This window comes from Myotis yumanensis, unplaced genomic scaffold (assembly GCF_028538775.1).
Source record: "Myotis yumanensis isolate MYYU_CA2020_CCGP unplaced genomic scaffold, mMyoYum1.0.hap1 SCAF_1, whole genome shotgun sequence".
Lineage (NCBI taxonomy): Eukaryota > Metazoa > Chordata > Mammalia > Chiroptera > Vespertilionidae > Myotis > Myotis yumanensis.
Window position 1 is genome coordinate 58,880,930 of NW_027223752.1, and position 16,287 is coordinate 58,897,216.

The window sequence follows — 16,287 nt, forward strand, 5'->3', positions numbered from 1 at the left end:
GTTGTTTGTAGTATTCCCTTATTCTTTTAAATGTCTGGGTTCTGTAGTGATTAATCCTCTCTTTCATTCCTGATATTGGTAGTTTCTGTGTTTTTTTCCCCCTATTGTTTTCATGTACTATATATAACTTTTAAATACAAAATACAATGTTATTGTTTTTGCTTTAGTCAGTTATTTTGTAGAGCAATTTAAAACTTTAAAAAATAATATTGCATTTACCTTCATGTCCATTATTTCCAGTAGTCCTCATATCTTTATGGAGCTCTTCTTTTCTGTCTAGTATCATATTCCTTTGACCTAAAGAACTTCCTTTGCTATATATTTCATTACATATCTACTGATAGGTAATTATTGTTATTCTTTTTCCATTTTTTTAAAAGATTTTTTTGTGAGTATAGAGGGTTGACAGTTTTCACTCAGCAGTTTAAAGAAGGTATTGTATTGTCTCTTGGCTTGCATATGTTCTGATGAGATGTCTTACTGTAATTTTTATCTTTTGTTTCTATATATGTATGTAATATGTCATTTTTCTTTGGCCCTTAAGATTTTATCTTTATTCTTCATTATTTTGAACATGATTTGACTAAGTTTGGTTTGTTCATTTGTTTATTTATATGTTTATCTATTTTTGTATTTATTTTTTGCATTTATCCTGACTGGTGTTCTCTAAGCTGTTTTGTGTCTTCAATTTCTGGGGTTCCAGTTTCACATGTTATACATTTGATGTTAGTCCTGGTTCTTAAATGCCTGTTCTGGTTTCTACACCTCATCCCCCAATACAGATATTGCTATGACATATGTCTGCTATTTTGCTGCCTATGAAGTCTTCTAAGATTTTTATGGTTTCCCATCTTATGTTTAAGTCCATTTTGAGTTTATTCTTGTGTATGGTGTAAGTTGGTGTTCTGCTTTCATTTTTTTGCATGTATCTTTATTTGAAGAGACTGTCTTGACTCCATTGTATGCTCTTACTTCCTTTGTCAAATATTAATTGAGCATAATGGCTTGGGTTGATTTCTGGATTCTCTGATCTGTTACATGGTCTATATATCTGTTCTTGTGCCAGTACCAGGCAGTTTTGAGAACAGTAGCTTTGTAATGTAGCTTGATATCTGGTATTGTGATCCCTCCAACTTTGTTCTTCTTTCTCAAGATTGCTGCGGCTCTTTGGGGTCTTTTTTTATTCCAGATGAATTGTTGGAGAGTTTGTTCTAGGTCTGTGAAATGTATCGTTGGCATTTTAATGGGGAGTGCATTGAATCTATAGATTGCTTTGGGTAGTATGGATATTTTAATGATGTTGATTGTACCAATCCATGAACACAGTATATTCTTCCATTTGTTTATGTCTCCCTCTGTCTCCTTTTTCAATATCCTGTAGTTTTCCAAGTACGGGTCTTTTATCTCCTTATTTAAGTTTATTCCTAGGCATCTTAATTTTTTTGGTGCAATGGTGAATAGGATTGTTTTTTTAATTTCTATTTCTGTGAGTTCATTATTGCTGTATAAAAAAAAGCCATAGCTTTCTGGGTGTTAATTTTGTATTCTGCTACATTGCCAAATTCATTTATTAGGTCTATAATAATAAAAGTGTAATATGCTAAATAGACCGGACATCCTTCCAGACAACCTTCTGGACAAAGCCAGGGCTGTGAGGGAAGCCCGGATCCTTGGTGAAGTCTTTGAGGTTTTCTATGTACAGTATCATGTCATCTGCAAATAAGGGTAGTTTTACTTCTTCTTTTCCAGTTTGGATGCCTTTTCTTTCTTCTTCTTGTCTGATCACTATGGCTAGCACTTCCAGTACTATATTGAACAGAAGTGGTGAAAGTGGGCATCCTTGTCTTGTTCCTGTTCTTAGGGGAAATGGTTTTAGTTTTTGCCCATTGAGTATGATGTTGGCTGTAGGTTTGTCATATATGGCTTTTATTGTGTTGAGGTATGATCCTTCTATTCCCACCTTGCTGAGAGATTTTATCAAGAAAGGGCTTTGGATTTTGTCAGATGCTTTTTCTGCATCGATTGATATGATTATGTGATTTTTGTCTTTCAGTTTGTTTATGTGATGTATCACATTTATTGATTTGTGGGTTTTATACCATCCGTGCATCCCCGGAATAAATCCCACTTGGTTATGGTATATGATCTTTTTAATGTAATGCTGGATCTGATTTTGTTAGAATTTTGTTGAGGATTTTGGCATCTATGTTCATCAAGGATATTGACCTGTAATTCTCTTTCTTTGTAATGTCCTTATTTGGTTTTGAGATTAGGGTAATGCCTGCTTCATAGAAAGAGTTTGGAAGTGTTCCTTCCTCTTGAATTGTTTGGAATAATCTGAAGAGGATAGGTTTTAGTTCTTTGAATGTTGGTAAAACTCCCCTTAAGTTAACATAAATACCATACATTTTCTGAAAAATAACTGTTTCCCAAAATAAACTTAAAAGAATGACATTGTTTTCCACTTTTGCATATCTCTTTAATGTCTAGTTTAGTAGAAGAAAACTGAATTCTCATGTTTCTGCATTCACCCTGTTGTGGTATGTTGTTTTGGTTGAAATTTATAAAGACTATCCAGCCTTATCCAGTACTTTAAAAATCTTTTAAAATAATTCTGATTATTCTCCTTTAATATTACATAAAAATAGACAAGTGGGCCCTAGCCGGTTTGGCTCAGTGGATAGAGCGTCAGCCTGTGGACTGAAAGGTCCCAGGTTCAAATCTGATCAAGGGCACGTGCCTGGGTTGCAGGCTCGATCCCCAGTAGGGGGCATGCAGGAGGCAGCCCACCAGTGATTTTCTCTCATCATTGAGGTTTCTCTCTCTATTCCTCTCCCTTTCTCTCTGAAAGCAATAAAAATTCATATATTTTAAAATAGACAAGTAGAAGTTTTCTTAAATATGTATTGCAATATGGAATTGACTCCATTTAACTAAATTTTTTGTACTTTGTTACATTAAAATCTGTTATTCTGTCTTACACTTTGATTGAATATTTTATCCATGGATGATTTTATGTCAGGCATTGCTCATTTGTATAATATTGGTTCACTGAGTTACTTAAATCTTCCAAATGTTGACATGTTTTATTATATAATATCAATTATCACGTTCATTAAGATTATCATAAATCTTATCAGTGGTGGATACAAATTTTCCTAAAATTTAATTTTTACTTGAATTTTATTATTGACAACAAATAATGTCAGCTGTTTTCTTTAGTATGACAGGCTCACTTTGTCAATTTTCAAGAAAATGTCTACTAAACAGCCAAGTTTAAATGTCCATACTTTAAAAAAAAAAAAACTCCATACTTTGCCAGTCATTCTTTAAAATAAAAACTATGTTAAATGGAAAAAATGTGGCTAGGTTTTGCTCACAGCTTAGTCACAGACTGAAGTATTTTCAATATGCAGTACTTTATGTATACATTCTATTTTATCACACAATATTAAAAAGACATAAACTAAAGGATTGAAATATAATAAAATTATATGACATATAATAAAATTTACTGCTGGTGTGTGCTGGTAAAGAATACAGTGATTACCAGTATAATTTTGATTTAGTGCCATTCCTTTGATTTGTGTTAAGCTACCAGTATTTTTACCCACCACTGCTTTTGTTTGAACCTCATGTGCCTTGGGTGTTTTGGAGGCCCTAGGTGTCTGTGAACCACACTCAAGAACTGCATACATGGATTTGTATATATAAAGGTCACCTCCTGGATTGCAGTACAATCTGCACAGTCTGCGTGGGAATTATTTAAACTTTAACATATAAAATCGGGTGCTCTGCTGTCTGATTCTTTGGAGGAGAGTATAGTTTCAAAACCATTCTGGGAAATCTTTTCTTTGGGGCTGGCAATTTTCTCCAAAGAGGAAATCTTCTAGGTTCCAGTTGGGAATGGTAGGATGAAGAGTGATTCCTCTGGCTCCTGGGACTATGGATTCCTTTACTCAGTTTATAGATTTTTATTAATTTTTTTGTTTTATCTCTGTTTCTCATGCCTGTCCTTTGTTGTTCCTGGCGTTTGTTCACAAGTTTACATTGTCTCCAGTTCAGAGTTAACCTTTAGCCACTGTGTAAGGATAGGTATCTGTTGTGTGGGTTATAGAAAAAGCATTTAGATTTCTCAGCAGTCTTTGTGCTTCATTTTTACCTTTTCTATACTGAATATTGTACTAAATTCCTCCAAATACCAGATTTTTTGGGTTGCCTGGACAAATGTATTCTCTTCCTACACTTCCACTCAGATGTTTTGTTGTAACTTCCTCCACACTGTGAAGTCAGTTTCCAGTCCTCCAGCCACTTTCCATTTAAAAATGTGTTGAAATCTCTTTGATAATAAGTCTGCCTTGGTGTTTTCTTGGTCTTTATGAGTGAAGATGATTTATTTCTTTGCCTTCATTGTAGCAGGATTTTGGGAAAGTGAGGAAATAAATGTATGTGATTAATACACCATTATCACAGGCTTGTTTTAGTCACTAATCTGGATTTTAATCCGGACCGCTTATTGTGGTATTGCTTTAGTTCTCTACTTAACCTGTGAACCCTTATTTTTCATTTGTAAAAATAGAATTTATGGTATCTAATATGAGAATTAAATGAGATAGTGAATATAAAGTTCTTAACATACTACATGCATTATATGTGCTTATTAATTGGTAATTGTCATAAACTGTTTTGCTGGCCTCTGGCAAACTGAGGTTTTATTGTATTCCTTCCTCCCCACAAAAGATTTGAAATAAGCAAAATATTTAATTTGTCTATCACTTAATATTACTTAGTTTGACAGTGGAAGGGTTACTGTGACTCATATGAAATGATAATTTCACAAATGTTTATATTTAAATAACTATACTTAATATGTTTGTATAAAAATACTGTGAATACAACTTGTTTAAATATAAGTTGTCTAAAACTATAACTAGTTTTCTATTCAAGTATAATGACTTGGGAGTGTGGGGCACTAACCCACACACGCAGTTGAAAATTTGTGTATAACTTTAGACTTGCCCAAATTTAGCTGTAGTATGGTTTTCCTTAGGTATCTGCAGGGGGTTGGTTCCAGGACCTCACTCCCATCCCAAAGGATACCAAAGTCCGTGGATGTGCAAGTCCCTTATATTAAACAGTGTAAAATATTGCATACAATTGGCCTTCCACATCCGTGGATTGCCAACTGCAGATTGAAAGTACTATTTTTAATACGAGGTCAGTTGAATCCACAGAAATGAAACCCAGGGATTCAGGGTGTCAACTATATATTTATTGAAGAAAAATCTGCGTTTAAGTGGACCTGCACAGTTCACCCCCGTGTTGTTCAAGGAACTGTGATTGTAATTATGGCCCATATTTGAAACAGAATCTAAGGCAGTGGTTCTCAACCTTCCTAATGCCGCGACCCTTTAATACAGTTCCTCATGTTGTGGTGACCCTGAACCATAAAATTATTTTCATTGCTACTTCATAACTGTAATTTTGCTACTATTATGAATCGTAATGTAAATATCTGATATGCAGGATGTATTTTCATTGTTACAAATTGAACATAATTAAAGCATAGTGATTAATCACAAAAACAATATGTAATTATATGTGTTTTCCGATGGTTTTAGGCGACCCCTGTGAAAGGGTCGTTCCACCCCCAAAAGGGTCGCGACCCACAGGTTGAGAACCGTTGATCTAAGGAAACCAGGTATTATAACTGGATAACTGTTTCGTGACCTTAATTCAGAAACTTGTGGTACAGAGAATTTCGTATAGGTTTCTTTTAAAACAATTTTAAAAAATTATACTTTTGATAATGAGAATTATTCTAGTTTGTATTTTTAATTAAAAAATTGTTTTTCTAGTTCCTTGGTATATAAGATTGCACACTTAAATTTCTTTTATCCAGAGAGCTTAGCATAATAAAAGCAGTTTGTTTATCCATAATGATAAATTATTATTTATCATTTCAGGAAATTGCAAAACCTAATAAGGCTGAAGGAGAAACAGAAACATCAAATTCTGAAAGGTAAATAAATATAAGGAAAAACTGAATCTCAAATCCAAGTATGAGTATAAAATGACATTTGAGTTGTATTATTGTAGTTAAATAAAGGAGTATTTAAATACTTGTACATGTTATTGTTTTTAATAATGACTTAATTAAAATAAATTTTTGAAATTTTAATACAGCAAAATTATATTACAGATCCCTAATTTTGAAATACTTTTATACATATAGAGTATAAAGTTGTTAAAATGTTTTAAAGTACTTACTGGTAAGTAAAATTTAAGAGATTTTTATTGCCCCTATTAAACAAAAACAGTTACAATTAGCTACAAGTTACAACATGGGGACAATTATCACAAATAGGTAATTTTGAAATCTTTTTTTTTTTTTTAAGTATTTTCAAAAAGCTTTAAAGCTACTTATTTATGTGGAGGCAGCTCAGCTTAAAGTTTCAAAATTTAGCCCTAACCGGTTTGGCTCAGTGGGTAGAGCGTCAGCCTGCAGACTCAAGGGTCCCGGGTTCAATTCTGGTCAAGGGCATGTACCTTGGTTGCGGGCACATCCCCAGTGGTGGGTGTGCAGGAGGCAGCTGATCGATGTTTCTAACTATCCTTCTCCCTTCCTCTCTGTAAAATATCAATAAAATAAATATTAAAAAAAAAAAAGTTTCAAAATTTAGAAATCGGTTTTTAAAAATTTAATGCTCAGGCAGAACACTAAAGAACACAAAACACCCTCCAGTTCCCTTTCCCATCGGATCTGAACACCGATCTTGGTGGTCGTAGAGGAGGAAAAGTAATAGTGAAGCTGGCCTCACAGTGCTTACAGTCTGTGGGCTAGTTTCAAACAAGGTATAAAAAAAAACACACCCAAGACATTCACAGTCTTTTAGTAAAAGAATTCCAACTTTCTAATTAGAACTCTTTCCAGATAAAGATAATCTTATTTTACCTATTGAATTAAATAATTTCTCCATTTTTATCTTTCTACTATATATTTTACAGTAGGTTGCTTGTTAATCTCATGAGATTAATTAATCTATTGCTCTTAAAAAACAAATTATGGAATAAGGTTTTATGAAAGGTCTTAACTTAGACTTAACTTAGCATTTTTCATAGAATCCTGGAAGGAAGGGAGAAGAGTTTAGAGGGAAAAAGCAGACTAGTCACTTCTGAATTACTTAACATTTTTTGTAAATTGTAGTTAGTCCAATAAGAGCTGAACAAAAATAACAATTATACGACTCTAAAAGAGGAAAATAAAATTTTTTTCAGATGATGTAATTGATGTATAAGAAACAAAAAAGTGAGCTAATATTCTTTTCTATATACCAATAACATCTTTTCTATATACCAATTACAAAATATAATAGACAAAAGAGATAATTCACAATATTAACAAAAATGAGAAATGTGTAAGATCTAAATAAAAAACAAAAATTTACTGAGATAGAAAATAATATATTAATAACTTGCATGATAGGCCATTTGCAAATTAAGTTATGGGTTTAGTGAACATTTAGTTAAAAATTCCAATGACATTTGGTTTGGAAACTGACAAAGTTTAAGGTTCCGATTTTTCTATTTATTAATACCATACTTTATTTAATTACTAGAGGCCCGGTGCACAAAAATTTGTGCACTGGGGGGGGGGGGGGGGGGGGATTCCCTCAGCCCGGCCTGTGCCCTCTCACAGTCTGGGACCCCTCAGGGGATGACCACCTGCTGGCTTAGGCCTGCTCCCCGGGGGATTGGGCCTAAGCTGGCAAACAGACATCCCTCTGGCAGCCCGGGAGCCCTCGGGGGATGTCCACTTGCCAGCGGGGAGCAGACCTAAGCTGCAGTCGGACATCCTTAGCGCTGCTGAGGAGGCAGGAGAGGCTCCCACCACCACCATTGTACTGGCAGCCATCAGCCTGGCTTGTGGCTAAGCAGAGTTCCCCCATGTGGGACCCCACTGACCACCAGAGGGCAGCTCCTGCATTGAGCGTCTGCCCCCTGGTGGTCAGTGTGTGTCATAGTGACCAGTCATTCCCAGTCTTTCTGCTGTTAGGGTCAGTTTGCATATTACCCTTTTACTATATAGGATAGAGGCCTGGTGCACGGGTGGGGGCTGGCTGGTTTGCCCTGAAGGGTATCCCAGATCAGGGTGGGGGTCCCGCTTGGGTGCCTGGCCAGCCTGGATGAGGGGCTGATGGCTGTTTTCAGGCTGGCCACACCCCCTTCAGGGTAGGGTCCCCACTGGGGTGCCTGGCCAGCCTGGATGAGGGGCTGATGGCTGTTTGCAGCTGGTCATATCCCCTTTAGTGTGGGGGTCCTCACTGGGGTGAGGGGCTGAGGGCCGTTTTTAGGCTGGCCGGCAACTGAAGCTCCCAGCCTCTCTTTTTTTTCTTTTTTTTTTATTCTGGGATTTATTTACCTTCTATAATTGAAACTTTGTTGCTGTCACTGGCGCTCCCAGCTCTGAGGCTGCGGCTGGCTGAAAGCAGGTATTTGGGGTTTGTTTGGCTTCTATAATTGAAACTTTGTTGCTTTTGGAGCTGTTGCTTTCGGAGCTTAGAGCAGGCCGCGGCAGGCGGGGAACCTTGGCTTCCTCCATCATTGGAGCAAGCAAACCTCCTGCTCACTTCAGCTGCGTGGCTACCGGCTGCCATCTTGGTTGGCAGTTAATTTGCATATCTCGCTGATTAGCCAATGGGAAGTGTAGCGGAGGTATGGTTAATTACCCTTTTTGTCTTTTATTAGGTAGGATTGCCCTGTTGTTAGATATTAAGGTTGTTTCTGTATTCACTATTGCAACATTATTTTAATGGACATCCGTGTACAAATATCCTTTACATTTTTAAATGATTAAATTTAGGAAGAAGAGCAGTATAATGAAGGCAGTTTGCTCTATTAAATAACAAAGTACATTGTAAAATGTATAATTCTTAAGACTATGTAGTATTGGCTCTAGAATAGTGTAAAGACAGATCAGAGCAAAATGCATTGCAGAGAAATGGCCTTATAAATATACTTTAGTAAATAATAAATATTTGATACCATTGGTTTGACATTTGTCATTTCATTAGGGAAAAGTCTAAATTCTGGGTAGATTTATGTAAGAAATAAGACTTGTGTTATCATAAATTAATTCTCACTAAAATAAGCATTGTTACATCTAGATAAGGGGCTAGAGATACTCTTAGAAGTCTTTTGTTTCTAATGTTTTATTATTTACTAGAATCTAGTGGTCGGCAAACTCATTAGTCAACAGAGCCAAATATCAACAGTACAACAATTGAAATTTCTTTTGAGAGCCAAATTTTTTAAACTTAAACTATATAGGTAGGTACATTGTTATTAACTTAATTAGAGTACTCCTAAGGCTTAGGAAGAGCCACACTCAAGGGGCCAAAGAGCCGCATGTGGCTCGCGAGCCTCAGTTTGCCAACCGCGGTACTAGATAGTTTATATTAACACATCAAGGTAAAAGTAAAGGCATAGACACACACGCAAACATATACGTATACAAACATGCACACACATCTATGAATATATGCATGTATATTTACATATATTTTTTCAGGCATATTTTTGTGTTTTCTTTAATTAGGTTGTTAAAAATTAGGAAAATATTTGTGAATGCTTATTAGATTTTGCATAGGGAAAGACACTATAACCATAAGAGGACATATAAATCATAAAAGAAAAATAGCTATTTTTACATATATATTTCTTTCTTATTTAAAGTACTCTTAGAAATTAATAAGAAAGCTTAAATTTTAACTAAAAACAGGCAAGGATGATAACAAATGAAAATGATAACCAGGACTAAAATCAGTTGATAGACTCTTCAGGTCTATTTTTAATATGTGATTCTGGAGTTTTTCATTCTTGCCTCAGAAAATGGCCATCTCCTAAATTGTAACGTGGCAAGTACTGTGAACCTGTTTTGTTTTGTTTTTTTCCTCCTTTTTGGTGGGCAAGTGGGCCTTGGCTTTTTAAAAAAAAAAAAATTTTAGAGCATGTCTTTATTATGATAATGTTAAAAAATATTGTATTATGAAGCAATAGGTAATAAATGGCCTTATTTTTCCAGTAAACATGATAAAGCTTCTTCAGAGGAAAAAAGTGGATGTGATGCAAATGCATTTGAAGGCTCATCAGCAACAAAAAGTGAAGAAAGCATAATAATTTCAGATAAGGAAAACAATACCTGTCTTGAAGACAAAGAAACTGGCTCAAAGACTATCTTCAGTTATGTTTCAAATATTGGTAAAGATAAAGTGGAAAAGGAAAACCAAATAGAGAACATTGATCAGGAAACGGAGTTGAAGAAGTGCCAAAGTTCAGAAAACATAATTTCATGTGATCAGATTAAAGATCAAAGCTCCAATGAAGCTAGGTTTTCTTCGAAGAATATTAAGGATTTGCAGTTAGCATCTGGTGATGTGAGCATTGATCAGTTTTTGAGAAAAAGAGATGAACCTGAATCTGTTAGTTCTGATGTTAGTGAGCAAGGCAGTATTCATCTGGAACCTTTGACTCCATCGGAGGTACTTGAGTATGAAGCCACAGAAATTCTTCAGAAAGGTAGTGGTGATTCTTCAGCCAAGTCTGATGAAGTAGTGTCTGATCAAAAAGATGATGTTCCTGGAGAAAATAGCCCTTGCACAACAGAGACAACAGTAGACCTGGCAGATGAAAAAGAAAGAAGTTGAAATTAGTTGTCACTCTCAGTTTTAGTGTATCAGTGGTAAGAGCGTTCAGATCAGTGCTACCAGGTGAGCTCAGTGGTGCTGTTGTAGAGTTCAGAAATAGAAAAATGTGAGGAGGTCATTTATACACTTTATCTGTATGTTCAACCTAGGTCATTACAGAAATCAGTTGAATAATAGCATGATTAGTATGAATTCCCAAGAGGTTTTAAAACATAAATAGAAAAGCTTCATTTAACAGTTCTCAAGGAAATGGAACTTGGTTGCCAGTATGAATTGATTATTAGAATATTATTTATGTTTATAAAGCAGTGAAACTTCCATCAATCCTACGCTAAAAATCCTTATTACCTTTATATTCTTCTCAATTAACTTAAAAGAAGAAATTTGGAAACAATATATCTTTTGGGAATTTTTAGATAATGGCTAATTGGCATTGTTAATAAAGCTTTATTTGGAGTATGATGCTGGTAAATGCGTAGAGTGTGAAATTAATGAATCTATTGAGAATTTTGATACACATAAACTTAATTTTGGATGTAATGTAACATTCCAGACTGTCAGAAGCATGTAAACAGAATTTTTGAATCTGTGTACCTCCATACATGTGTTAGTCTGCCAGGCTATAAGCTTACCTTAATTAAACTTTCAGTGAAAGTGAAATTATTAAAACATAAATTTATATTTGTGTTTTGTGTCAGTGTGAGCTGTGCAGAAATCCCTTGATGTGCTAGTTGTATAAAGTAGAAACCCACTGTTAAAACTCCTGTAGTTATTATGCTTTTAACATTGTTTTAATGATCTTTAGAAATAGACCCATAAAATGGTCTGGAAACCAAACCAAAGTATGGAATAATGTAGATATTGTAAAGCAGTCAACTGGAAACATGTCCTGGCGTGAATCCAGCCATGTTTAAGTGACGTTTTCTTTAATTGTAAGATAGAAACTTCAAATGGGACCTAAAGCAGTGATGTAAAAAATTGTTTTGGGGATATTTAGTCTAATTTATCCATAAGATGGCTGCTAAATTGATTTCTCAGTTTTTAATCATCTAGAAATAATAGATTTAGAAATGAGTAAATGAACAACCGTAGTTTGCTTTGAAGTACTAATAAACTTTTATTTAAAATGCTACATTTTTACTTCTTAAAATATGCTTTGAATCCTTAAATTTTGTTTCACTGAATGTTAAATGTTTTAAATGTCTGTTAAAATCCTGATGTATATAGTAGTTTTTGAGTAAATATTTGCAATAAAAATATGTACCTGAATAATTTTATTTTTCAGAAAACTGCTTGAGTCAGTTTACCTTTGGTGCCTTTACAAACTATATTTGTTTAAGGAATTTTCATGTTAAAGTTAGTGGTACGATTTCATTCTGTATTCTTTACTTGGTGTATGATATATCATAACTTAGTACTTAAAGTATAGGGGGAAATACTGCTAATATTTACAGAGAATGGATTTGTTTGCTAAATCCTTTCACTTCAAGAGATATATAATTTAACATTATAGTTTTCTATCTGCTCAGTACATTAAAAAGGCTAAATGGGCAAAATATATTATCAACGTATTTTCTTGAATATTTGGCAGGTAGGAGTATAAATATTTTCATTTTTTCTGCACCCAAGAAAAAATAGGGAGAAAAGGACCCATTAACTGTCACCCTTAACCTTGTTTAAACATAAATCTATATAGCGGAAAAGATTTGGGGAGTAATTTAAATCGTAGAAGAGCAGGGAGTAGAGAAAAGTCTATATAAGGACCACTTTCTGAATGTCATTCAGTTAGTTAGTTGCCAAGCCTATGCTAGAAAATCCTTGAGCCCTGTACCAAATAAGTCCAAATGACGCTATAATCCTTTTTGAGCTTTGGGGTTGTTCTTCTGCCTCTATAAGAATAGTAGTATTCAAAGTAGCTGATCAGTAAACTGTTTGATTTTTAGAGAGAGAGGGAGTGAGAAGGAGAGAAAGAGAAACATTGATGTGAGATTGAAGCATTGACTGGCTGCCTCCTGCACGCCCCCTGAGCTCAGGCATGTGTGGGAATCAAATGGGCAACCTTTCCATGCACTGGACAATGCCCAAGCAACCAGCCAGAAACTAAACATTTTTTTAAAGGAATTGGTGAGATATGAGTTACCTTGTTTTTGTTGTAAGTAAAAAATGAGGAAATCAACTATGTGGGCAATTATTTGCCTAAGATTACAAAGCCGAGATTGAACTCAATTTGATCTGATTCTAAAGTTATTATTTTCTACCTTACTTATAGTTCTTAGCATTTATACTGAATGCTGCTTATAAAAATAAATATCTTTTTTTGCAAATAACATGCCCATTGATGATACAATTATAGTTTGTTTTATTATTTATACAGTTATATGTATACTATTGGCCCAGTGCACAAAATTTGTGCACATTAAAAGGGAATTAATTAGGAAATATTTTAATATTGCTATTTGCCCTTTCTATTTAATAGAAGTGTCAGAGATGAAAGAAAATTAGTAAAATGTATATGAAAATCTCCCTCCTATCAGAGTCTGGGGTGCACCGCGGGAACCAGAGTCAAGTCCCTGCCCACCCGTGCTTCGAAATCGTGTGAGACCCAGACCCAGCTGGCCCCACCCCCATCAAGCCCTGCAGGGCGGGGGGACTAGCCTCAGGTCCCCTGTCATGCCCCGCCGGGCAGGAGGCACAGCCTCACATCCCCCGTCAAACCCCGCTGGGCAGGGGGGTGTGGCCTCAGGTCCCCTGGCCCCAGCACAAGGGCGAGGGCATGATGACCATTTGCATATTAGCTCTTTATTACAGTGGGGCCTTGACTTACGAGTTTAATTCATTCTGTGACGGAGCTTGTAACTCAAATTACTCGAATGTCAAATCAATTGTGAACGAGTGGGACACGTGATGCTGGGCTGATGTTGTGGCGTTCACTGTGACGTTCGCTGCACCAACTAGTGGTGGGGTATCTGAAGCTGGCTCGTAACCCGAATTTTAGCTCGCAACTCAAAGCAAAAAATTGGCCGAGAGACGGCTCGTATCTCGAAAAACTCGTTAGTCGGGACACTCATAAGTCAAGGCCCCACTGTATATAGGATGGCATGGAGGACTTCTTTTTTTTTTTTTTTTTTTTTTTTTAATTTTTCTCTTAAAGTATTACAAAGGGTATTACATAAGTATCCTTTCCCCCCCCCCCCCTTGACAAACCCCTACCCTCCCTTACCCCCCAGTGTCTTATGTCCATTAGTTATGCTTATATGCATGCATACAAGTCCTTCGGTTGATCTCTTACTCCCCTCCCTCATGTCCCCCAACTCTCTCTGGCCTTCCCACTGCAGTTTGACAATCAGTTTGAGGCAGCTCTGCCTCTGTATCTATTATTGTTCAAAAGTTTGTAATGGTCTTTATTATCCATGAATGAGTGAGATCATGTGGTATTTTTCCTTCATTGACTGGCTTGTTTCACTTAGCATAATGCTCTCCAGTTCCATCCATGATGTTGCAAATGGTAGGAGTTCCTTCTTTTTAACAGCAGCATAGTATTCCATCGTGTAGATGTACCACAGCTTTCTAATCCATTCATCTACTGATGGGCACTTAGGCTGTTTCCAGATCTTAGCTATGGTGAATTGTGCTGCTATGAACATCTGGGTGCATATATCCTTTCTGATTGGTGTTTCTGGTTTCTTGGGATATATTCCTAGGAGTGGGATCACAGGGTCAAATGGGAGTTCCATTTCCAATTTTTTGAGGAACCTCCATACTGCCTTCCATAGTGGCTGCACCAGTCTGCATTCCCACCAGCAGTGCACAAGTGTTCCTTTTTCTCCACATCCTCTCCAGCACTTGTCGTTTGTTGATTTGTTGATGATGGCCATTCTGACAGGTGTGAGATGGTACCTCATTGTTGTTTTGATTTGCATCTCTCGGATGATTAGTGACTTTGAGCATGTTTTCATATGTCTCTTGGCTTTCTGAATGTCCTCTTTTGAAAGGTGTCTATTTAGATCCTTTGCCCATTTTTTGATTGGATTGTTTATCTTCTTTTTGTTAAGTTGTATGAGTTCCCTATAAATTTTGGAGATTAAGCCCTTATCAGATATGACGTTGGCAAATATGTTTTCCCACGCAGTGGGTTTTCTTGTTGTTTTGTTGATGGTTTCTTTTGCTGTGCAGAAGCTTTTTATTTTGATGTAGTCCCATTTGTTCAGTTTCTCTTTAGTTTCAACTGCCCTAGGAGCTGTATCAGTGAAGAAATTGTTTTGGCATATGTCTGAGATTTTGCTGCCTTTGTATTCTTCTAGAATTTTTATGGTTTCCTGTCGTACATTTAAGTCCTTTATCCATTTTGAGTTTATTCTTGTGTATGGTGTAAGTTGGTGGTCTAGTTTCATTTTCTTGCATATGTCTGTCCAATTTTCCCAACACCATTTATTGAAGAGACTATCTTGGCTCCATTGTATGTTCATGCCTCCTTTGTCAAAAATTAATTGAGCATATTGGTTCGGGCTAATTTCTGGAATCTCTATTCTATTCCACTGATCTATATGCCTGTTCTTGTGCCAGTACCAGGCAGTTTTGAGAACAGTGGCTTTGTAATACAGCTTGATATCTGGCATTGAGATCCCACCTACTTTGTTCTTTCTCAGGATCGTTGCAGCTATTCTGGGTCTTTTTTTATTCCAGATGAATTTTTGGAGAGTTCGTTCTAGATCTGTGAAGAAGGCCATTGGTATTTTAATGGGAAGTGCGTTGAATGTATAGATTGCTTTGGGTAGTATGGACATTTTAATGATGTTGATTCTACCAATCCAAGAACATGGTATGTTCTTCCATCTGTTTATGTCTTCCTCTATCTCTTTTTTCAACGTCCTGTAGTTTTCTGAGTAGAGGTTTTTAACCTCTTTAGTTAAGTTTATTCCTAGGTATCTTAATTTTTTTGGTGCGATGGTAAATGGGATTGTTTTTCTGATCTCCCTTTCTGAAAGTTCACTATTGGTGTATAGAAATGCCTCAGATTTCTTGGGGTTAATTTTGTATCCTGCTACATTGCCAAATTCATGTATTAAGTCTAGTAGCTTTTTGATGGAGTCTCTAGGGTTTTGTATGTATAATATCATGTCATCTGCAAATAAGGACAGTTTTACTTCCTCTTTTCCAATTTGGATGCCTTTTATTCCTTCTTCTTGCCGAATTGCAATGGCTAATACTTCCAGTACTATGTTGAACAGGAGTGGTGAGAGTGGGCATCCCTGTCTTGTTCCTGTTCTTAGGGGAAATGGTGTTAGTTTTTGTCCATTGAGTATGATGTTGGCTGTGGGCCTGTCATATATGGCTTTTATTATGTTGAGGTATGATCCTTCTATTCCCACCTTTCTGAGAGTTTTTATCAAAAATGGGTGTTGGATTTTGTCGAATGCTTTTTCTGCATCAATTGATATGACCATGTGGTTTTTTTCTTTCAATTTGTTTATGTGATGTATCACATTTATTGATTTACGGATGTTGTACCATCCTTGCATCTCTGGGATGAATCCTACTTGGTCATGGTGTATGATCCTTCTGATGTACTGCTGGATCCGAT

The 16,287-nt window shown here is 35.9% G+C and overlaps 1 protein-coding gene and 1 non-coding gene across 4 annotated transcripts in view; both read left to right on the forward strand.

Moving 5' to 3' along the window:
• Nucleotides 1-12,915, forward strand: part of ZNF280D (zinc finger protein 280D) — a 126,706-nt gene extending 113,791 nt beyond the window's left edge. For all 3 annotated transcript variants that reach the window (XM_070422102.1, XM_070422072.1, XM_070422083.1), the window contains 2 exons: nt 5,967-6,022; nt 10,085-12,915. In XM_070422102.1, the coding sequence (XP_070278203.1) occupies nt 5,967-6,022; nt 10,085-10,706 (678 nt within the window). In that variant the 3' untranslated portion in view covers nt 10,707-12,915. The remainder of the gene's footprint in view (nt 1-5,966; nt 6,023-10,084) is intronic.
• Nucleotides 6,737-6,856, forward strand: LOC139001393 (small nucleolar RNA SNORA61). The gene has a single exon (XR_011469987.1). It is a non-coding gene; the product is annotated as a small nucleolar RNA SNORA61 (small nucleolar RNA).
• Nucleotides 12,916-16,287: the final 3,372 nt, after the last annotated feature.